This window comes from Trematomus bernacchii, unplaced genomic scaffold, assembly GCF_902827165.1.
Source record: "Trematomus bernacchii unplaced genomic scaffold, fTreBer1.1, whole genome shotgun sequence".
Classification (NCBI taxonomy): Eukaryota; Metazoa; Chordata; class Actinopteri; order Perciformes; family Nototheniidae; genus Trematomus; species Trematomus bernacchii.
This window is the reverse complement of record NW_022987678.1, coordinates 424,204-448,163: the sequence shown is the minus strand read 5'-3', so window position 1 is coordinate 448,163 and position 23,960 is coordinate 424,204. Positions and strand designations below refer to the sequence as shown.

General features: G+C 44.3%; 1 protein-coding gene across 1 annotated transcript; it reads left to right on the top strand.

Moving 5' to 3' along the window:
• Nucleotides 1-3: 3 nt before the first annotated feature.
• Nucleotides 4-23,960, top strand: ncoa1 (nuclear receptor coactivator 1; the record flags this gene model as incomplete). Its single annotated transcript, XM_034136265.1, has 13 exons — nucleotides 4-852; nucleotides 2,431-2,631; nucleotides 5,052-5,143; nucleotides 5,208-5,479; nucleotides 5,981-6,139; nucleotides 7,394-7,502; nucleotides 9,037-9,205; nucleotides 11,652-11,969; nucleotides 14,447-14,551; nucleotides 17,774-18,167; nucleotides 20,426-20,594; nucleotides 21,170-21,359; nucleotides 23,068-23,960. Coding segments are annotated over 13 exons (3,204 nt in total), but the record flags the coding sequence as incomplete, so codon positions are not given.

Sequence of the window (23,960 nt, the reverse complement as noted above, 5' to 3'; positions counted from 1 at the left end):
CTCCCTCCTCCCGGCAGCAACTGGACCTCAGGCCTCGTCGCCTCCAGCCTCCAAACCCCCAACAACAACACCAACACGTCCCCCTCCCCCCACGGACACAGCCCCACCACACCCGCAGGCTACCTGACTCCCAATCGAACCTGTCCTCAGCAGGTCAGCAGCCCCTCCCCTCTGATTAGCCCTCTCACAACCACCCCTACCTCTTTTATGTCACCCAGGATGCAACGGGGCAGTCCTGGGTCAGGAGGGAGCCCTCGAGTACCGGGGAACCCCTTCTCTCCTTCCACGCCGGGCCTCCAATCTCCAGTGGATGGGAGTAGCGTCAGCGGGGGGTCAAGCTTCTCCATGTCCTCTCCGGTTCTTCAGAGACAAGCCAGTACACCCACCGGCTCTTCATCTGCAAAACCAGAAGGAGGAGGGGGTGGAGAAAGAGGGGGAGAAAGATGGAGAGAGGACTATGTTAAAGCCCCCCTTCCTTCTGCCTCACTGCTGGGAAACCCCAGACTCAATCAGCTCTTGGACAGCAATGGGATGGGAGCTGAGTCTATTAACAACAACAACAACAACAACAGAATCCATCGCACCGCATCACCTCATCCTCCGAACCCGCCCCCCTCAGCCCCGCAGTGCCCGGCGTCCCACAGCACTCTGACGGAGCGACACAAGATCCTGCACCGGCTGCTCCAGGACACCAGTCCCAGCGACGCCTCCACGGAGGAAGGACTGAACAAAAACGACGTTGAGATCAAGAAGGAGCCGCCTGCCAGCCCGGCTCTGAACGCAGCCAAGGCCGGATCCAGAGAGCCTCAGGACCACCAGCTGCTGCGCTTTCTGCTGGACACAGACGAAAAGGTGACCAAAAGAATATAGAAATCTCTCCATGGCATAGTTCAAAATCTAGAAAAGGTCACTTATTAGAGGTGTATCTCCTCGAGTCTTGCTCAATTGTCCCTCTTAGCTCCTTAACAGTTGAGGTGGCGATCAACAGCAAAGATTACAAACCATGATTTAGTCATCTAATATTATACGATATGATAATACTTTAATGGTCAGATCAAGTCTGAAATTGGACTTGCGTCACAGCAGCTCCATGTGTAACATCAACATAAATAAATATCAAGAAACAATACATGAAAAACAAACATTTAACATGACAGCACAATCAGTGAGAGAAACATGAGCAACTATAGTTGATCATGACATATCGGGTATGGATTTGTGCTCTGATGCTTTATGCTTTATGAACGTGGACAACAGAGAAACATATTCTTCATGACCAAAGTTGGAATTGAAATAAAAAAGGAAAGTGAAACTTATGCTCGTCACCCTCTCCCTCCGGTCCACATTAATACAAATGATCCCAATACGTATGATTGTATGAAAAGATCTTCAAATCAATACAAATGTATTTATTATAAACGTTAGTCCTTAACATCTATCACTGTGTATATCACCATTCAAGCATCTTTTAAAAGTTGAACAAACCCCACACAGCTCAGTAAACACTGTGAAATGTTGACTTTATTTGATCATTTCAGTAAAAACTAACGTTCATATTTCTCTTTTTGATTATAATACTGATGAACGTTCAAAACAAAGCACTTTGGCAACTTACCACATACGTTTTAAAATGCTTAATAAGCACCGTAACTTTCATGATATCATTTCTCGTCATAATCGGTTGTTTCCGTGAACGGCCGACTGTTGTGTGACGGCAAATGCTGCAGCAGCAAGGCATTGTGGGGCAGCATTTTCTCCTCTCCTTTCGGTTAGGGAGGTCCAGTGGTTCCTAAGCTAAAGGAGGTTATAAAGGAAGTTTGAAACCTCCTTTCCTATCATCTAGAGAATTCGAACGGCACTTATCATGGCGGCCACTGAGGGACTTCCAGGTCATTTCACTCCGTTAGGAAGGTTCCTAAGCTAAATGGACTATTCGACTTCAGCCCAGGTGTGAACGCGATCGGCTCTTAGTTCCATGGGGGTACTAAGTGCTGGGAGTGCTGGGAACTAAGTGCTGCAAAGTACTTGGTGTGAAAGCGGCTATTAAACTTACCTTAAAGATTCGTAGACAGTTTCTTCCCGCGGGCAGTGAGACTGTTAAAAAATTGAACTGTTGAAACAACTTCAAACATTCATCTGCTACTCAGTAGTATGTATCTAATACCTAATATATATATATCATTCCAATAACTTGTATATAGACTCGTACTGCACTATTCCACATCATCACTTTATTTTATTTTATAACTATTATTCTTTTTGTATTGCTCTTGCTCTTATTGTTATTATGTTATTATGTTGCATTGTTGGAGAAGCCTGTGACATAAGATTTTCAACTACATAATTACTCTGTAGCTATGTCAGATTGACAATAAAGAACCTTGAACCTTGAACCTTGAACTTGAACTAATAGTTAATCTGTTTTTTAAGGATTTGGGAGACCTGCCTCCTCCATCAGCTCTCAGCCTCCAGACGGTGAGGGTGAAAGTGGAGAAGAGAGCCAGCGTGGACGGAGGACCCTGTGTTTCTGCAGCATCAGGAGGAGGAACGTCTAAAGCTCCAGGAATCTGCATCAGCCCCATATCCAGTCCTGTGGGAGAGAGGAGCCGCAGAGACAGCAGAGACTCCACGGTACAGATGCTGCGAAAGTCATGGTGTTTTGTAATAACTCTAAATAGAAACAAAGATTTGACCTCCAGCATTTATCCTGGTTCAATGTTCTTGTGTTAAGAATAGAGAAAAGTGAGTAAACTAAAACGGTAAAAGCTGTATTAGGTTTTCCCTTTAAATTGTTAAATGTGTTTGAGGTCATCTAGAAATGCTTTTCCATTTTAAACACTTTTCCACTATATTTTCCTAGGAGTTTAATCATTTTTCATGCAAAAAACGCAAATAATGCTCTAAAATATGAATAAAAACATAGCCTTGGAATTCGATTAACTGGGGAGGACATTTCTTTTGCATTGTTCTTGCATTTTAAAAACCGGGTTTGGCACGGCACGCTTAAACCGTGCTACTCGCTGCAGTGGAAATGCGCAATAAGTGTTTTAAACCACATCAGACTCTTTCCAACAGGGACCCGTCAGACACTCAAACACCCAAATCATAGCTGTAACGACGTGCTGCTTTTAATGCGTTTCCTCCCCTCTGAGCTGCCGTTTACGCAGCGCTCGGTGAGAAAAAGGGGCTTCACCACCGAGCACTGGAAATGTCAGCCATTGTAAATCATGTTGAATGTTTATTTTCTTGGACTTCGCTTCCACTGTAGGCTCGGCTACCAGCTGCAGCCTTTGAAGCTCGCTGACCTTTGACCTTTTGTCTCTCTCTGTCACCGATCATCTCCCCCCCCCCCCCCCGGCCCTCCTGTTTTTTCCTCTGCCACACGTTATTCTTTAATTATTTCACACCCTCCATTCTTCCATCCTGTGTTTTTCCTCATCTCAATTTGTTTTCTGTCTTCAAAAAACAATGGGCTGTTAAACCTACATATTCTTTTAATTACTTAACTCATATGCAATTTATAAACATTTGAATACACTTGATAGCTTTAAGCGCCATTAATCTTAGCTATTTATCCCCCCCTGTATGGTTGTTTATGTTCGTCTGTCCTACTGGCGTGATTTTATTGTCTGTATTCGTTTATTGCGCACTCTTGATAGGATTGCACTCCAAATCTTGTTGTACAGTAACTATTAACTATTTTCTATTCATTACATTAATGCACATCATGCGAACAATATCTTCTCCTTTTTTAAAGTGGACCTATCATGCTATATTTGAATAATATAGTGTAGGACCATACCTATATAAGGCATATTCATACTTTTTTTTTTTCAAAATACCAAACAGATCATGCATTTTAGCCATGCCTCATTTCGCTCAATTTGACCATTTCTGGCTCTGTTTTTGCAAGGGCAGATTCAGTGAGAACAGCACCATCTACAGGCCTGGCATATGTACTACAGCGTCTCCAGCGCTTTCGAACGGCAATAGCCGTGGTTGTCTCCTCCTGATTGGTGGAGTTGGCCCAATAGCCGTAGCGCCACCGTCCTGTCGTCAGGACAGTGTTCAAATCTGGATCAGTTTTTATCAGATCCGTTGCAGCCCCTTTTTTAGAGATTTGGGTATGGAGGAAAATAGAGAGGGTTGTGTTTTCTGACACTTGGTGAGTTCCCTGGAACACCGGGGACACATATTCATGTATAAAAGACGTACAAAAGTGCATTTTGCATGATAGGTCCCCTTTAAATGTAAATCCTGCACAACCCTTTGAACATGCTGCACATTTCTGCTGCTCCACACTACCTCTTTTTAAATCTGCTCAACTCTCCACTTTGAATACAGTATCTGCCATATGTTATTATAATTTACTGTCCTCAATTTCTCACGTCGTGTCACGTGACTTGAATTTTGAATTGAGCCGTCCCTTATATATACACACACACACAATAGACAATAGTAACGTTTGTCAATACATGATACATCATTTACCTAGTATCAAATCACCGCTGCCGACAGGACACCCCTCCACTCACTTTTTTTGTTATAGCACAACCACGGGAACTTCATTTTCCAGGTCCCAACAAACTTATTTTTGTTGTGGCTGACCGGTTTCTCTTCGTGGCTTACGGGTGTCAAAGTGACATTGTCGGATGCCGTAGGCTCTGGATGGGGTGGGATGCTCTCTAGGCGACGCATGGGGCTCGGGCTGAGAGCCAACGCCAAGGCTCGCCGGCAGTACACTTTGTTCCGTCACAGGAACACGCTTTGCTGGCGGCGAAAATAATCCCACCAGACTGCTTTGCCCCTCCAACAGAGGGATGTCCTTGTCCTTTTTCCTTTTCGTCATTTCAAGCGATTTCTTTTTTGGACGCCCTCGGCTCGAGTTCAGGGCGTTCCGAGCTGAATAAGGGCGTTGAATGGCGGCAAGACGCCCGCCTGGCGGAAACGCTGCTGGGACCTAAGATTTTCATTGATATATCTACACTGTAGCTATGTACGAATGACAATAAAAACCTTGAATCTTGAATCTCTGCGTTTCCCGCCCTCAGATGTCTGGAGGTCCTGTTGATGTGGACCCTCTCTCTCAGCTGCTGCCTGGCCTTAGAGGGGCCAAACAGGGCAGTGAGGATCCAGCCCCCCCCTGGAGGAGGCCACAAACTCCACTCTCCGGCCCCCAAACTCCACTCTCCGGCCCCTCTTCTCCACTCTCCGGCCCCCCAGCTCCACTCTCCGGCCCCCCAGCTCCACTCTCCGGCCCCCCAGCTCCACTCTCCGGCCCCCCAGCTCCACTCTCCAGCCGCTCAGCTCCAGTCCCCTCTGTCCCAGTCCCAGTTGAAGTCTCCGTCCCCCCAGCTCCACTCCCCCTCCCCACAGATCAGACTGCAGTCCCCCACTCAGCTGCAGCCCGGAGAGAAAAGCACTACCCGCAACGTAAATGTGAAGCGAGAGGCCCCCGGCACCCCTAACCCCCTAAGAGGTACGTTCATAACCTGGCAGGGAGAGGAGGGAGAGGAGGGAGAGGAGGGAGAGGAGGGAGAGGAGGGAGAGGAGGGAGAGGAGGGAGAGGAGGGAGAGGAGGGAGAGGAGGGAGAGGAGGGAGAGGAGGGGAACATAATACACAGCGTACATATAGGCATGGTACAATATATTACTATTTGTAGTAATCATGCAGTATGATATATGGAAATGGCCTTGATCAATTTTGCTGACCTGTTTTGTTTACATTTAAATTGTCAAATTAGTGTTTGAAAAAGAAAAAAATGTTTGTTTACAAAATAGTATTATGGTCCAAAAGCTCTCCATTCATTTATTGACCTACCCTCTGTTAGTCTTTGTGCCCCTTAGTGGCTATTGGCAGTCATTACAGTGTCAACACACCACACACATAAATACATTACATATACAAATATTCCAGGAGTGCAGAACGCCCCCAAGTGTCTCTGTGACAATATTGAACACTTGCATGTTTGTTTCCCAGGTCTCAGTGATGGCGGCCTGCAGAGTCGGACATCCTTTGATTTCTGCAGCCCTCCCACTTCCAGTCAGACCCAGAACCAGGGAGACCCCTTCCAGACCCCCAAAGACAGCAGCCCCTTCCCAGAGGCAGAAGTCATCAACCCCTTCAGTTCAACCACTGGTAAGTCAGAGAGGATACACACCTAAAAGTCTATTTTGTGAATACGGGTCGGGAACACTTGACACTAAAAGCATTGTTAATCTGACGCCTAAAGGTTAAAGTTTCTTACTCAGCATCACCATTGGTTGTGGTCAGGATGTATTCTGTAACATATATGACTCCAGATGTGATATATGTCTGTATTATACTGTAGAAAGCAAGCTGCACAATGCTACTTTATTGGAGCAAGATAAAAGATTTTGGCTGGAAATCGGAATTTTAAACTGGCGCTAAGTTACTGTTAAAGGTCCCGTGTCATGGCCATTTCTACTGATCATAATTCCATTGTTGAGGTCTACTAGAATAGATTTATATTGTTCAATTTTCCAAACTCACATTGGTTTCTCATACAGCATCTCTGTATAGTATGTGTATTCACTCTCTGTCCTAAACGGCTTGTTGGAGCTCCTGCCCCCCCCCCCTCCCTGTGAGCCCAGAGTGCTCTGATTGGTCAGCTCGCCCACTCTGTTCTGATGAGTCCACCACCGTTACAGCTGAACATCAGTGATTATGTGTTACAATGGCGTTGGCAACCAGTAATGATACCAGTAATGACAAACAGATGAGAATGCTGCGTGGGGTCTGGGTGTCGTGTTGGCGGGACGTTGCGCAGCTCGCTGCTGTGAGGAGCGGACAGTGTGAGCTGGGTTACTGGTGTGGTTTCCTGGTTGCGGCGTGGGGTCTGCGAGACAGCGAAACTCAGCCTGAATACAGCCTGAGCACCATGGACGCGGGAAGGGGGGGTGCTGAGGGGGCTGCAGCACCCCCATCTGTGAGGCTCCACTAGCACCCGCACCCCCAAACGCGGCGCACCTACAGTGTAAGCGCGTCACAGTTTCGCCGCTGAGAGAGTGTGTGTGTGTGAGGAGCCAATGGGTCCATTTGGGTATGGGCACGTCACTGTACCCAGGAAGAAAAAGAGAAATGTCCAACGAGGCGTTCTGGGGCAGCATAGACAGGTCTTTTCTGTGTTAGAGTTTTACTCGCTACAGGGTGTACTTTGAGGGTTTGTGACTCTGCAGACCGTTTACATGCAGAAAAAGCTACATAACACACAAGGGGACGGGTAATAACCGGAAAAGCATGACATGGGACCTTTAATATGAAACATCTAATATATCATTTATGATCTAGAAGAAGTTACAACTGAATGCTGTTTCCAATTTCTTTGTTAATTTATTTTTCCCTCTGTTGTAATTGTGTGCCTGTTTTCAGGCCTTTCTAAAATGGATGCGGGAGACTCCCAGTTCCAGGCTCTGGTTCTGTCTGACGCTTTGTCCTTTGACGGTCTGGGAATACAAGCTCCCCTGGCTTCACCTCAAGAGTAAGCTTTACTGTACTCTCAGTATTTTGTCATTTAATATTGGCTCCACACACACCTCACCTGTTGTTAGATCATCAGGAACATGAGGGATAGATAAAAGAGACCGTTTGCCCATTTCCAAATGCAGAGCCAGTTTGAAATCGGCATGATTGAGTTATAACTAATGATAAATGAAAACAAAAGTATTTGCCCTATGTCCAAAACACACATTCTCCTTTACTTGTCTTAACTACTACAACTCAAAATTGGGTTTTTATGGTTGCTAGCTAGCCTCCTAAAGTCTCATATGAGTGTATGAACCTTTGTAAAAAAAGTGCAGAGCGAGTCATCAAACATTTCAGTTTCACAGGAAGTAAAAAGACAGAGATTTTATAGGTATTTTGATATAAAAAGTTGATTTATTTGAAATATAATGGCCAATTATTGAGATAGATTAACAATTAACACAGTGACACGCAAATGAAACCTGGAAAAATTGTATTTTACTTTCTACTGGGTTTAAAATAAAAAGTTGATTTAACCCGATGATAATACTGTTGTGCAAAAGAGAGGCGAAGTCCCTCCCTTTCCGGGGGACCTCCATGAGACCTTATTTCGGAAAAAGTATGTATTGAAGTCAATGGCGAGAGAAAGATTATCTTTCGATCCCGTTTGAATTGTGCCACGAATTACACATATGATGTTTGTCAATTTAAAAGATAATTTTACAAGTCAAAAAAATAAAAATGTGTCGTAAAACTGTGAAGTAACACTTTTTTTGGTGTGAAACCGCTCAATGAACTACATCTCCCGTCTCGCACCACACACCAAGACGGCCGTCACGTTGGCACATTTCACTTCTTTCTTTCAGAATGAGGCGGAAAGTATTAAAAGAGGTGAAAATCACTCCAAGTCTGGGCATGTTGAGAGCTGTACATACACACAAGGGGAGTTAGTCGGTTCGTAAGAGCCAGCATGCGGGACCAGGATTCTGGGATTTGTAGTCTTTCCAGTTGCGTATTTTTCATAGTCTTATATTTCAACAGTTTTACGACAAACTGTGACTTTTTTGACTTGGAAATAATTTTTTAAAATTGACAAACATCATATGTGTAATTGGTGGCACAATTCAAACGGGATCGAGAGATAATCTTTCTCTCCCCATTGACTTCAATACATAATTTTTCCGAAATAAGGTCCCATGGGTCGGAAGTAGATGTAGACTTCGCCTCTCTATAGAAGCTTCGAATGAACAACCAAGCGAATCTTGTCCAAACTGAACGTGTTTACTTTTGATTAATGTAACAGTTTTCAACAAGAACGGTAGAAAACGGGAAAATGCACTCAACATACTCGTATTCGTTTTTCCAAATCATAACAGGAAGAAGTAAGAGCAGGACGCATACTTGCACTTCAAACTAAAAGCATTTCCTGTGAAACATTTTACCCTTAAGTTCTGTCAAGAAGCAAATAAACAAATGTTTTTACTGCCTTAAATAACATAAGTTACAACAAATACAGTGTAGTAATGTACAACGTTTGTGTGTGTGAGCAGGCAGTGTGTGCCCTGTACTCTGGATGAAGTGCTCGGACCCCCCACCACACCTGAGGGCCGTAACGATGAGAAAGCTCTGTTGGAGCAGCTGGTCTCCTTCCTCAGCGGCACCGACGAGAGCGAGCTGGCTGAGCTGGATAAAGCTCTGGGTATCGACAAACTGGTGCAGGTCAGTGTCTGATTTAAAGATAGTAACACTAGGGATTGTAAGTGCAGTTAGGAAAGGCTAAATACATTTTCATTTAGAATTAATAAACCGATCATTAAAGGTCACCTATTATGCAAAATCCACTTGTTCATGTCTCTTCTACATCAACATGTGTCCCCTCTTCTTCATGTCTCTTCTACATCAACATGTGTCCCCTCTTCTTCATGTCTCTTCTACATCAACATGTGTCCCCTCTTCTTCATGTCTCTTCTACATCAACATGTGTCCCCTCTTCTTCATGTCTCTTCTACATCAACATGTGTCCCCTCTTCTACATCAACATGTGTCCCCTCTTCTTCATGTCTCTTCTTCATCAACATGTGTCCCCTCTTCTTCATGTCTCTTCTACATCAACATGTGTCCCCTCTTCTTCATGTCTCTTCTACATCAACATGTGTCCCCTCTTCTTCATGTCTCTTCTACATCAACAATGTGTCCCCTCTTCTTCATGTCTCTTCTACATCAACATGTGTCCCCTCTTCTTCATGTCTCTTCTACATCAACATGTGTCCCCTCTTCTACATCAACATGTGTCCCCTCTTCTTCATGTCTCTTCTTCATCAACATGTGTCCCCTCTTCTTCATGTCTCTTCTACATCAACATGTGTCCCCTCTTCTTCATGTCTCTTCTACATCAACATGTGTCCCCTCTTCTTCATGTCTCTTCTACATCAACATGTGTCCCCTCTTCTTCATGTCTCTTCTTCATCAACATGTGTCCCCTCTTCTTCATGTCTCTTCTACATCAACATGTGTCCCCCTCTTCTTCATGTCTCTTCTACATCAACATGTGTCCCCTCTTCTTCATGTCTCTTCTACATCAACATGTGTCCCCTCTTCTTCATGTCTCTTCTACATCAACATGTGTCCCCTCTTCTTCATGTCTCTTCTACATCAACATGTGTCCCCTCTTCTACATCAACATGTGTCCCCTCTTCTTCATGTCTCTTCTTCATCAACATGTGTCCCCCTCTTCTTCATGTCTCTTCTACATCAACATGTGTCCCCTCTTCTTCATGTCTCTTCTACATCAACATGTGTCCCCTCTTCTTCATGTCTCTTCTACATCAACATGTGTCCCCTCTTCTTCATGTCTCTTCTACATCAACATGTGTCCCCTCTTCTACATCAACATGTGTCCCCTCTTCTTCATGTCTCTTCTACATCAACATGTGTCCCCTCTTCTTCATGTCTCTTCTACATCAACATGTGTCCCCTCTTCTACATCAACATGTGCCCCCTCTTCTTCATGTCTCTTCTACATCAACATGTGTCCCCTCTTCTTCATGTCTCTTCTACATCAACATGTGTCCCCTCTTCTTCATGTCTCTTCTACATCAACATGTGTCCCCTCTTCTTCATGTCTCTTCTACATCAACATGTGTCCCCTCTTCTTCATGTCTCTTCTACATCAACATGTGTCCCCTCTTCTTCATGTCTCTTCTACATCAACATGTGTCCCCTCTTCTCCATGTCTCTTCTTCATCAACATGTGTCCCCTCTTCTTCATGTCTCTTCTACATCAACATGTGTCCCCTCTTCTTCATGTCTCTTCTTCATCAACATGTGCCCCCTCTTCTTCATGTCTCTTCTACATCAACATGTGTCCCCTCTTCTTCATGTCTCTTCTACATCAACATGTGTCCCCTCTTCTTCATGTCTCTTCTACATCAACATGTGTCCCCTCTTCTTCATGTCTCTTCTACATCAACATGTGTCCCCTCTTCTTCATGTCTCTTCTACATCAACATGTGTCCCCACTTCTTCATGTCTCTTCTACATCAACATGTGCCCCCTCTTCTTCATGTCTCTTCTACATCAACATGTGTCCCCTCTTCTTCATGTCTCTTCTACATCAACATGTGTCCCCTCTTCTTCATGTCTCTTCTACATCAACATGTGTCCCCTCTTCTTCATGTCTCTTCTACATCAACATGTGTCCCCTCTTCTTCATGTCTCTTCTACATCAACATGTGTCCCCTCTTCTTCATGTCTCTTCTACATCAACATGTGCCCCCTCTTCTTCATGTCTCTTCTACATCAACATGTGTCCCCTCTTCTTCATGTCTCTTCTACATCAACATGTGTCCCCTCTTCTTCATGTCTCTTCTACATCACCATGTGTCCCCTCTTCTTCATGTCTCTTCTTCATCAACATGTGTCCCCTCTGTGTAAAGAGACTCTGAAAGTTTCAGGAACAAAGATTCTCTCTCTTTTTGTCCTGATCCATTTCTATAAAAACCTGTCTGAAAATGAGCTGATCAGATTTTGGCCACTTTATGATGTCATAACGATGTTTTGGCTTGTGTAACCATTAGCCAATCAGCAACCAAGGTATTGCATTTTAATTTCTACAAAAGAAACAGACCATTAATATCCCTTTGTTTTATTTTGTCTCTCTTCCCAGGGTGGCTGTTTTGACCCTAACCCTCCGACCTTCAGCACCCAGCAACCCACTGCCCCCCCCAGTCAGATGGACCCTAAACTCCCTTCCTACCCGTCCCAGTTCACCGCAGCTCCACAGGCTCAGTTTCCTCCAGAGCTGGTGGCTGCGGGGCCTCAGGGTCTGGGGTTTGGAGCTCCTCGAGGGGCTTTTCCCGGGGGAACGACGGGCATCGGGATCAGACCGGGCATGACTCGTCCTCAGGGGGGGGTCCCGGCGCTCAGACTGCCCCCCAACACTCTGCGTCTGCAGCTGCAACAGAGACTGCAAGGACCACAGCAGGTAGGAGGGGTGGCTTTATGTAGTTTTTCATAACAACTATATTCAAATTGGGATGGAGGATGCTATAAAACAGGGGTGTCAAACTCAATTTAATCGCGGGCCACATCAGCATTAATCGTTGCACTCAAAGAGCCGGTTGTAACTTTAAGACTACATAAATATACATATTTAAATATATATAAAATAATGTATTATATTACATTATTGCCTCTACATTGGATTATTATCTGATAGGGTAATAACTTCATCATTAACTACGTCTGAAAGCAGAAGTCTAGGGCAAATAATTGCAAGTCTCTTTAGTGCACATGTCACAAAATGAATATAGTTGTGACTATGTACAGTCAAACCTGTGCAAAGAGAGTTATGGCGCATTTCCACTGCAGGGCCTCGCACGGCTTAGTACGGTATAGTTGGTAGGCCAGGCTCACTTTATGCTGCGTTTCCATTACAGTTTAGTAGCTGGGGCAGTAACCATAGTAACGCAGTGTAGGCGGAGCCGTGACGTCATCTTCAATGAGAACCACAAAACCAACATCAGCCGTTAGCTGTTAGCACTCAGAGCTCACAGCTCCTCATATCTGTTCAGAAACTAGACACAAGTGAAACAAGTACTAACCACAGACTGCCTGTGTCATGGAGAATACAGTCGCTGCTTTATTTATGTCTGTAGGCCGTTGTTGTGAGTGTGGATGGTCGGAGCATATACTGCGTTAGCTTAGCCGATCTCCATTCAGAAAACACGCATTTTAAAAGGTGTTTCGCCTGCCGTCTGTCTGCAGACTTGACAAAGCATTAATTCATGGTTTTTACTAACCGGTATCAGTATGTTGTTACTTCGGCATCATTTTGAAACGTGTATTACAATTAAATCACGGTCAAATATGTCCATCTTGTTGTAGTTGTAGCCCCCTTGCCAGCGCTTCTCTCTGACCATTCAGCAGTCGAGAGTGTTTACGTCACTAGTTTAGCATATTCAGCCCGGTTGTTGGCCCGGGAAGAACCTCGATTTTGGAGGGCCAGAAAAACTGTGAAAAAGTAGCCCTGAGCCGGAACTACCCCTAGTGGAAAAGCAACAAAAAACGGGCCGGGTTTGGCATGCTTAAACCGTGCTACGCGCTGCAGTGGAAATGCGCCATTAGAGTTGTGATGTATTCTTCTGATTCAATGACTTCAAATCTAACATAAAAAAGTAAAAGCAAACACATTTGAGTTTTTTTTCACACTTTCTCTGCTCTAAGTGCTTTCACATACTTTTCAAATGCTGAGAGGTGTAATGAAGCACAAAGTATTGACTCAAAGCTTTCTCTTTTAGTCTAAATCAGGGGTGGGGAACCTTTTTCCTCTCAAGGGCCATTTCAATTTCTTCAACATCCTCCGAGGGCCGTACAAATGATTGACCTCTGCTTAAAAAAACTAAAATCACAGCCCATTCATTTCGCCTTTCTTTCATGCTGTGCAAAGAAAAAGCAACCTCTTAATCCAGATCTCTTATCATGACTCGCGCATGCATGCATGTGCACGGTTGTGGCATGACCACCAAAACAGAAAGATATGGACACAAGATGTGTGCAAATGTATTTAGTATCCTATCCATGTGAACAAGGGAAGATTTTTTTTTTAAATGTTGAAGTTAAAAGCATCAATCTGGTGCACTTTGAGAGCAACATTAAGAGATCTATGGATACATCTCTCAACACCCATATGAAACAGAACTGTAAGCAGATTTTCTTTTTCTTTATGGATATTTTACAAATCACTCCCCTTTCAAACTGTATTCTTGTTTATTAATAACAACTTTTGTTTACTGTCATATAGTATTTTATACCCGTTTACTTTATTCTCTTATTTTTTTATAACTATAATGATCATATAAAGATGTGCCTTTACCTCACTGGTTGTAGAGTAAGCTTCTTATATTCGTTAGCATAGCTAGCTAACCAGATGCTAAGTTATTGACTGTATGACAGATGAACAGATCGCCACTGGGCTTTCAACTAAAGACACAGCCACGCAAAAACTGCGGCATGTGTACGGCTCCTTATGGGTACTGCAATTTTTGGAAGTGCCAGAGCCGCGTTCTGGTGCTCTCCGTCAGAACTGCACCCCTGTCAGACGAGACATATACCACGTGATGACACGTTAGGCTCGTGTTGTGTTCAAGGACCCTGACCTTGGCCAGGAAAAACAGGTTCCCCACCCCTGGTCTAAATCCTACAATAGCTCTTATTTAAATGTATAAGTATTGATTACAAAGCTCTTTAAAGAACTCCCCTGTCCTCCATCATCACTAATACATCTCCCCTCCCATCCGTCTTCTTTTCTGTCTCCAATAATGTTTTTCTTCTGCCTCTGATGATCTGATTGATTTGTTCTGTATTATTAAATCCTGCCTTCCTTTTACTCTACTATCATCATCTACCTTCTTCTCTTTCAACACCTGTCTGACTTCATGTTTCTCTCTTTCTTTTCCTCAGCTGCAGAACAGGATGTCAGGCATGACGGCGTTTCCTGCAGGAACCCCCCCGCATGTGAACATAGGGATTCGTCCGGGGGTCCAACAGCCTCAGATGCCCTTGCAGGTGGGTCACACACACACACACACACACACACACACACACACACACACACACACACACACACACACACACACACACACACACACACACGTGTTGTAGTCAAGTCACCAATTCACGAGTCCAAGTCACTCTCGAGTCACCACTCTTCGAGTCCGAGTCCAAGTCCGAGTGTCCGAGTCGAGTCCGAGTCATCATTACCTGTGTTCGAGTCCGAGTCCAAGTCCGAGTCACCCAAGGAGTGTCCGAGTCCGAGTCATCGTGCGCGAGAATTCACGAGTCCAAGTCCGAGTCGCGTCAATCAGTGCGCGAGTCCGAGTCGAGTCACGAGTCCCGAAAATCGGCACTCGAGTACTCCATCTCTGACACACACACACACACACACACACACACACACACACACACACACACACACACACACACACACACCTGTTTATCTACAGAGCCGGAAACACAACCAACATCATTTTGTTTACATCGATTCGAACACTTTGAGGAAATATAGCTTTGAGCTGCTGTAATCAATAATTTCCTTTTCACAGTGAATCAAATAACTATATGCAGGGTTGTTTGTATTGATTGTTGTTGATGGAGCATTTGATTATCTATATGGGGTTGTTGTTGTTCTGGTAACTTGCATCATTTCCAGCAGGAGCAGAACAAATAAAGTAATTAACTAGCTTGTGAACAAAGTGGAGCGTTTAGTCGCTAAACAGGTATTTTCTACCGCCATCTGTAGAGACTAAAAGCAGAGCAAAGAGAGTCGATATTTACTATCTAATATACATCATTTGATCAGAAACGCAACTCAAATTAAAGCTTTTTTTCATCCAGATCTGTTAGATGTGAAGCATAATTGTTAACAACAGCATTTCACATTGAAAGATAGAAATATTCAATGTTGTGTTTAGCTAATTCTGCTGGTCAGTGCGGTTGAAAAATCTATTAATGCAGGTTCTACAGACAGACACACAGACAGACAGACAGACACACAGACACACACACAGACACACAGACACACAGACACACAGACAGACACACAGACAGGACACACAGACAAGACACACAGACAGACAGACACACACACAGACAGACACACAGACAGACACACAGACAGGACACACAGACAGACACACAGACAGACACACAGACAGACACACAGACAGACACACAGACAGACACACAGACAGACACACAGACAGACACACAGACAGACACACAGACAGACACAGACAGACCCAGACAGACACACAGACAGACACACAGACAGACACACAGACAGGACACACAGACAGACACACAGACAGGACACACAGACAGACACACAGACAGACAGACACACAGACAGGACACACAGACAGACACACAGACACACACACACACACACACAGACAGACAGACACACAGACAGACAGACAGACAGACAGACACACAGACAGGACACACAGACAGGACACACAGACAGGACACACAGACAAGACACACAGACAGGACACACAGACAGGACACACAGACAGGACACACAGACAGACACACAGACAGGACACACAGACAGGACACACAGACAGGACACACAGACAAGACACACAGACAGGACACACAGACAGGACACACAGACAAGACAAACAGACAGGACACACAGACAGGACACACAGACAGACAGGACACACAGACAGACACACACACAGACAGACACACACACAGACAGGACACACACACAGACAGGACACACATACAGGACACACAGACAGGACACACAGACAGGACACACAGACACACACACAGACAGGACACACAGACAGGACACACAGACAGGACACACAGACACACAGACAGACACACAGACACACAGACAGACACACAGACACACAGACAGACAGACACACAGACAGGACACACAGACACACAGACAGACACACAGACACACAGACACACAGACAGACACACAGACACACAGACACACAGACACACAGACAGGACACACAGACACACAGACAGGACACACAGACAGGACACACAGACAGGACACACAGACACACAGACAGACACACAGACACACAGACACACAGACAGGACACACAGACACACAGACAGACACACAGACACACAGACACACAGACACACAGACAGGACACACAGACACACAGACAGACACACAGACAGAATTGAGGTGCTGCAAAGAAGTCCTGGCCTAAAAACAGTATTCTATAGACTAGGGCTGCACAATTTGGGGAAATAATCTAATTGCGATTTTTCTGACAGATATTGCGATTCGATTTGCGATATTTGTTTTTAAGCGACCCAACGGAAGTTTATTGTAAAATGCGGCCATATCTCCAGCTAGGAAGGTCGTAGAGCTCCTGTCTCTGGCACCCCCGCAGCCCGAGCTACGAGTGAAAGAACTAAACTTACATGAAACTTCTGTTGGGATGCTTTAAAGTCAAGCTTCAGTTTAAGATTCACCCTGTAATAGATAACATGTGATGGAGCATTACTAACCTGACTCAGATGCTTTGTTTCACCATCTAGGAAAGCTCCATTTGGAAAAGTATTTCAAAAGTACTTTGCAGGTGATTGGATCAATCTGTCTTTCACCTACTATCATGGGCCACTTCTGATTGGTTAACAATGGCTGGTACATGTGGAGCACAGCACTTCTGACTAGTGTGGCTGACTGACACACAAGAAGAACAAAAAAAACAGCTTTGCGATTTGATAATTGCATCATTTCAAATTTTGATTTAAAATCGATTAATCGTTCAGCCCTACTATAGACTCGATAATAAATCCTGGAACAGATCACACCGTGATTATTTTAATATAATATTGAAGTCTTCATTAAAAACTCACCTGTTCACCATGGCCTTTGACCCCTAACCCATCACAGCTTCCACTCCTACTGCGGCCTTGGGTCCCTTGAAAGGCGCTATACAATTGTAATCTATTACCATTATTATTATTATATATTTTCAATGTTAATAGAGATATTATCTTTACGAATGATCACTCTAATGTCCAGTCTTTTTACAATTGCTGCAGCTCTCCCAAAGTGTATTGTATATTACTTTGAAGAAAAGTCAATAATTCTTTCTCTGTAACGTGCCCTTTTCATTTTTTTTTGTAATTTACTTTTTATTGGCAAACATTGTCACAGAATATTGTACATGGTATCTTTACATGAATGACATACATCTGTTCATAGTTGCTCTTTTCCACGGTGTCTCTCAGCAGCCTCCCCTGAACGCCCAGATGCTGGCCCAGCGTCAGAGGGAGCTCTACAGCATCCAGCACCGTCAGAGGCAGATGTTCCAGCAGAAAGTCCTGCTGATGAGGCAGAACCTGGCCGTTGCTCCGACTAAAGGTCCTCCAACAACGCCTCAACCGCAGCAGCAGCAGCAGCAGTTCAACTTCCCACCAGGGTACAACAGCCCAATGACGGGAAAACCCCCTACCTCACCGAGTCCCTTCAGCCCCCTGTCCCCCGGGGCTCCTCTGGACAACAAGCTGCCCGGCAGAGTCCCTTTGAGCAACCCCGCACTGATGAGTGGCGTTCAGGGCCAGTTCAGCAGCTCCGTCAACGCCTCGCTGCAGCAGGGACTGTTCCAGCAGTTCGGAGGGGCCGGTGAGTTTGTAGAATCTGTTTTATATAATCATGTGTTTCAAGCCATACTAGTGAGTATTTGTTCGAAAAATCTCACTCGTCACCGGCTTGGTCTTCAATATCAGGATACATGTATTTATTATCCTTGCAAGAATGGAAGTAGTCATCACACACAGGGCTGCGTGGAACAAATAGTTCCCAGAGTAGAGTCCTTGATATGCTGATATACAAGAGAGGGTGTTACAGTCAACAAGATGGAAGAATACTAGGGGTGTAGCGGTATACGTATTCGTACTGAAAATATTCGGTATGAGCCCTTCGGTTCGGTACACGTAACGAACGAATATAACGTTAAACGTAAAAAGTTGAGAACGTGAACAACTTTTTGGAAGTGATCTCAGGTGCTGTGTCGCAGCGTTCAGTGTAATTTGCTCACATTGGGTTCAACGCGTCATAGAGCGACCAAGTCATTTCATTGGACGAGAGGCATACTATGAGAGCTGGTCACAGGGATGCGTTAGTATTGAAGACATTGAAGTCTCCGGTTTGGGAACATTTTGGTTTCGCAGTTACGTACAAGGATGACGGACAAAGACAGGTGGACCGAACCAAAGCTGTTTGTCGGCATTGTTCAACTAAAATTGGCAATACATCAAACTTGCACACTCATTTGAAAAGGCATCACCCGAACGTGAATATCACCGGTACCAAAAGAAAAATGACTGAAGTGCAAACCCAACTCCCACTAGCATTTAAGCCTCCACCACTCGCAACAAGTTCAGACCGAGCCAAAGCTATTTCAAACGCCAAATATCCTTATGTTGCCATGTTAGCAAAGCGCTACCTGGCTGTATCTGCTACCTCTGTCCCTAGCGAGAGGGTGTTCTCCACAGCAGGAGACATTGTTAGTGCCAGCAGATCTGCCCTTTCGGCAAGTAATGTGGACAAGTTCATCTTTCTTAAAAAAAACATGAAAATACAATGACAAGCAAGTCCTAATGTCAAGCTGGCTGCTTAGGTGAGTACAGTACAGTTCAAATACAGATTATTTCAGTTCATCGAAATGCTGCACCTTAATGTTTATTTTATTTTATTTTGTATTTATTTGAGCTAATACATTATTCACAGTTTAATAATAATTAAAACCCCCCAAAAAAATATGTTATGTTTTGTGATCATTTTTTCTGCTGTACCGAACCGTGACCTAAAAACCGAGGTACGTACCGAACCGAAATGATTGTGAACCGTTACACCCCTAAAGAATACTGGTTCAAAGCAGTATTCTGACATTAGTTAAGATTAGCTAAGGCCTGCGTAAGCAATAAACATGACAGTCATATGCCTATCTCTCTAGGGGCTGTGTCATCATGCCAATCTTAGGAACATCATAACTTCAACACAGTGTCTCATGAGCGTCATCCATGTAGTCATACATCCGGCTACGTACACAGCTTCTGTTATCATGTGCTACTCTGATATAGAAGGAACATTCAGTATTTTTCCAACAGTATTCATTTAGTTTCTGGAAGGAGGCCGATCTATTCTATTAGAGAGCAGGAGAGGACGCTGGCACGGTCTGTTGCCGCTTCTCCCCCCGTCTTCCTTAGCCAATTTTTGTTATTTTTAGCAAGGATTCTATGGATGTTTTTACTAACGCCCCTTGTAGCACTTTGAAAGGTGCTTTACAAATAACATTTATTCTTATTATTATTATTTGTATGACCAAGAGTTGTCTATATTGGCATGTGTGGTATCAGCAGAAAAGGGTCATGGAACCTAGAATTATTTAAAGTCTGGGGGAACAGAAAATGCAATTTGACACTATGAGGTCAGGAAGAGTTCAACTACGCATGCACTTTGAGGCGCATATATAAGCTGTAAGATCTTCTTAGTATGTAGGGTAGGGGCATTACGCTATTGACTCTGTGTTTTATTGATTCCTCTTTGTTTTATTCTCTAATGTTGTGAGTGTTACATCAGATCCACGACATTTTCAAGGACACATCTTCTACCATATTTACAAGACCAGGCTAATAATACACATAGAAACATATCAAATCCACACTTGTTTTGCTTCTCCTTATGGTGGATTTCATCTTTAATTCAAAGGTCAAAGGCTTTATTATCATGTCCAACAGTTACAGCCTTGTTAGTGCACATCTGAATCCCCAGGCTCCTCCAACAAACAATATATTTAAGACTTTCAGAGAATGAAGAAATAAAATAGTCGAATGAAATAGTTATAGTGAATTTAAGAAATGCATTTTCCTCTTTTAAAGTAATCGCCCAGGCAGACCCATCTTTCCCTCCGGAGATGAGCCCGACCAGCCCGTTGTTGTCACCTGAAAACTCAACCTCCCAGAGTCCTTTGCTGCAGCAAGCCCCGCCCCCTGGCTACCAGTCACCAGAAATGAAGAGCTGGCAACAGACCGGCATGAGCAGCAACAGGTAAGGAACAGATGTTGTGCAAACATTAAAGGTCCCCTATTATACTGTTTATCATCAATATATCACAGGTCTCAGATATATACAGAGCCTGTCTCTGATTGGCTGAAACACCAAACAGATCATTGCAGCGTCCCATAATCCCCTCTGTTTCAGCCCTGTTTCCAAAGTGCTGATTCTCTGTCTGTTACTTTAGATGAAAATAAGGAGCCCCTCCCCACGCCCCTCTGAGAGACATTTGGTTACAAAGAACACAATGGTGCTCTAGGAGGAGATTCGGGGGGGGGGGGTTACCTTGGTTGCTGATTGGCTAATGGTTACACAAGACAAAACATCGTTATGACATCATAAAGTGGCCAAAATCTGATCAGCTCATTTTCAGACAGGTTTTTATATAAATGGATCAGGACAAAAAGAGAGAGAATCTTTGTTCCTGAAACTTTCAGAGTCTCTTTACACAGAGGGGACACATTTTGCATAATAGGTGACCTTTAAATGTGGTAAAATCCCCTGTTTGTTACATGATTATAATTAAAATTAGATATATTTGTAATGCTCTGATTGTCTGTGTGCTGCAGCCTGTTCAGTGCGTCAGGACAGAGTGCAGGGCAGGCGTTTGGCCAGCAGGGGGTTTACAACAACATGAGCATCACCGTCTCCATGGCGCCCCGGGGGTCAGGGGTCGGATCTCTACCCGCCATGGGGCAGCCGGTGGGCCTCAGCAACAGTAACCTCAGCAACGTGGGCTCAGTGTGCAGCGACCAGCAGGTCAGTGGATACGAAGCTCAACGGAGTTTAATGTCACGATAGGGATCTGTCAGTCCATTTGTCACCCATCCAAAGAATCACCCAAAACCCACCTGTTCAACACTGCATTCAACCTCTGACCATCCCCCCCCCCCCCCCCCCCCCCCCTTTTCTGTTTGTCTCTTTATGTATTTTAGTTTTCTTCGTTTTCTTCTCTGTCAAAGCATCTTTGAGTTTTCAGAAAAGCGCTATATAAGTGTCATGTATTATTATTATTATTATTATCATCATTATACCACCTGACTTTGGAGACCTTTCCTCAAAATGTTTTTTTGACATGACGTCATTATAGACGCATCGATATTTTATTCTTTCAGTCAATACGCGATTGTATTTTGAAAACAGTTTGCATACATTGGATATTATGCCACTAAAACGTTTCTGTCCATAGTGTCATAACCTCATGGGATAATCAGGCGGGTTTTTACCAGATTTCCTTTAGATTTATGGTTTACTTCAAGGATATATATATATATACATGATACAATGTTCACACGTGCCTCATGATGTTTTAACAGTTCGCACACAGCGACTATAATGCCACACATATAATACATGCACGTTGACCGGTTTATTCTTCAGCGTCAAAGAACAAGGATTAAGATACGCCGCTAAGGAACAAAGTTTGACAACAGGAGAGTATTGTAACTTGGTGCAGTTTTGGAGATAAATGTAAGTGATTTACTTTAGCTTAAATGGACCTACAATACTTCTGATGCAGTAGCATAACTATGTCCCGGCCCTGTCTAATTAAATAATAGGTTTATTTAGTATAGCACCTTTCACAGAAATAGAATTAAAAAAAAAAAGGGCTTCCCGAGAAAGAACAAAGGTTAAAATTAAGACCCACAGAAACATGAATACAATAACAACATGAGGCAGAAATGTAAGGTTAACATTAGGGATGCTCCGATCGATCGATCGGCCGATATTCACTCTCTGCCGATCGATCGGTGCTCTCTATAAAGGCCGATCGTGAGAGCCGATCACATGACGTAAAATACATGACACGGTGCGCGGCAAAACAAGCTCGCCAAAATGGCTTCACCAGTCAGGCAGTATTTGAAGGTGTCCGAAAATGACAATAAAATAGCGGCATGCAACGTGTGTGAAGCAGAAATCCTGCAGCTCCACCTGCTGTGACGGACCGGTGAGCGGAGCAGAACACACATTAAGAGTTAGACCTAACACACTTAGCTATTTTATCTACCTCTGGAACAAGCTAAACTAGTTATAAATATATGTATTCTTCACTGTCGGGTCACTCATTACTGGATCAGTGAGCTGCAACTGATGGGCTGTCGAGAGAGAGAGAGAGAGAGAGAGAGAGACTCCGCTCATTTCTCCCGTGATATTATCCAAAGTTAATGTAAACTTGAATAATGTACTTCATTTGAATGTAATAATTATGTTGGTTGTTGTTTGTGGAAGCGCCAGTGAATGATCCCCATTAACTGAGTTTTAAACATCACTTTAAATGGAAGATCCCCATAGGCCCCGCCCACTCGATCATCCCTAGTTAACATAAAAACAAAACACAGACCACGTGGAGTCCCGAAAGCAACAAACAAAAGAACACATCACACACATCTCAAGTAGAAACAAAAGCCAATGTAAAAAGATAGGAACTACTGGTCCCTGTATCATCGTTTGTTCTCTGCCCCTGCAGGTGCAGCAGGTCCAGGTGTTTGCAGACGTCCAGTGCACCGTGAACCTGGTTGGCAGCGACTCCTCCTACCTGAACGCGGGTCCCATCGGAGCGCTGGCCCCCCAGAAGGGGCCTCAGGGGACCCAGAACCCAGCAGCCAATCAGAAGAGCCTCCTCCAGCAGCTGCTCACCGAGTGACGACGCCTCAACGACTCCTCCTCGGCCCCTCTTTTACTCTCCTCTGTCTCACTTGTACACCTCGGAGGTCGGAGCACCATTTGCCGTCTCTGTCTCACCGCTCGGATGGAACGATGGATTCTTTTGGGATGCTTTGACGCCCAAATCAGTGGAGGTTTGGAGTCACTCAGCCTCACCACTTCTGGATCTTGGTACTTCTTTTGAGAGAAAAGTCAGAAGGAGCAGCAGTGTATTTAAACCTGCCTGTCTAATCTGTCTGACAACCTGTCTGTCTGCCTCAGCCTATCAAAAGGCAGTGTTGTCTTGCTGCTCATTCCTTGGTGACCTACTTCCTGCTTCCTTAACCCGAGGAAAAAAAAACAACTGCAACATTATTGTAGATTTGCCAAGTTGTTGTCACTGTCAAATCAGGGCCGGGCTCCGTTTATTTTGTTTCTGTCGCAACAGCAGCAGTGCATCTTGGGAGCTTTGAGTTGCAGCATACAGCTGAGCTCATCATTTTTAAAGTGTCGGGGTTAAAGTATCCCACACGGCAGCCCCTCTGGCTTTTAATTTGTATTCTTTGTGTTTTGTTCACTCTACCTGTCTCTCAGCGATGTGGGAATGTTAATGTTTCAGACCTCTGTTGCATTGTGGGATAGAAGCTCAGTATCAGCTGGTTCTGTGACTGTCTCTCTCTATCAGCTACAGTGCCTTCTACTACATATTATTCTAAA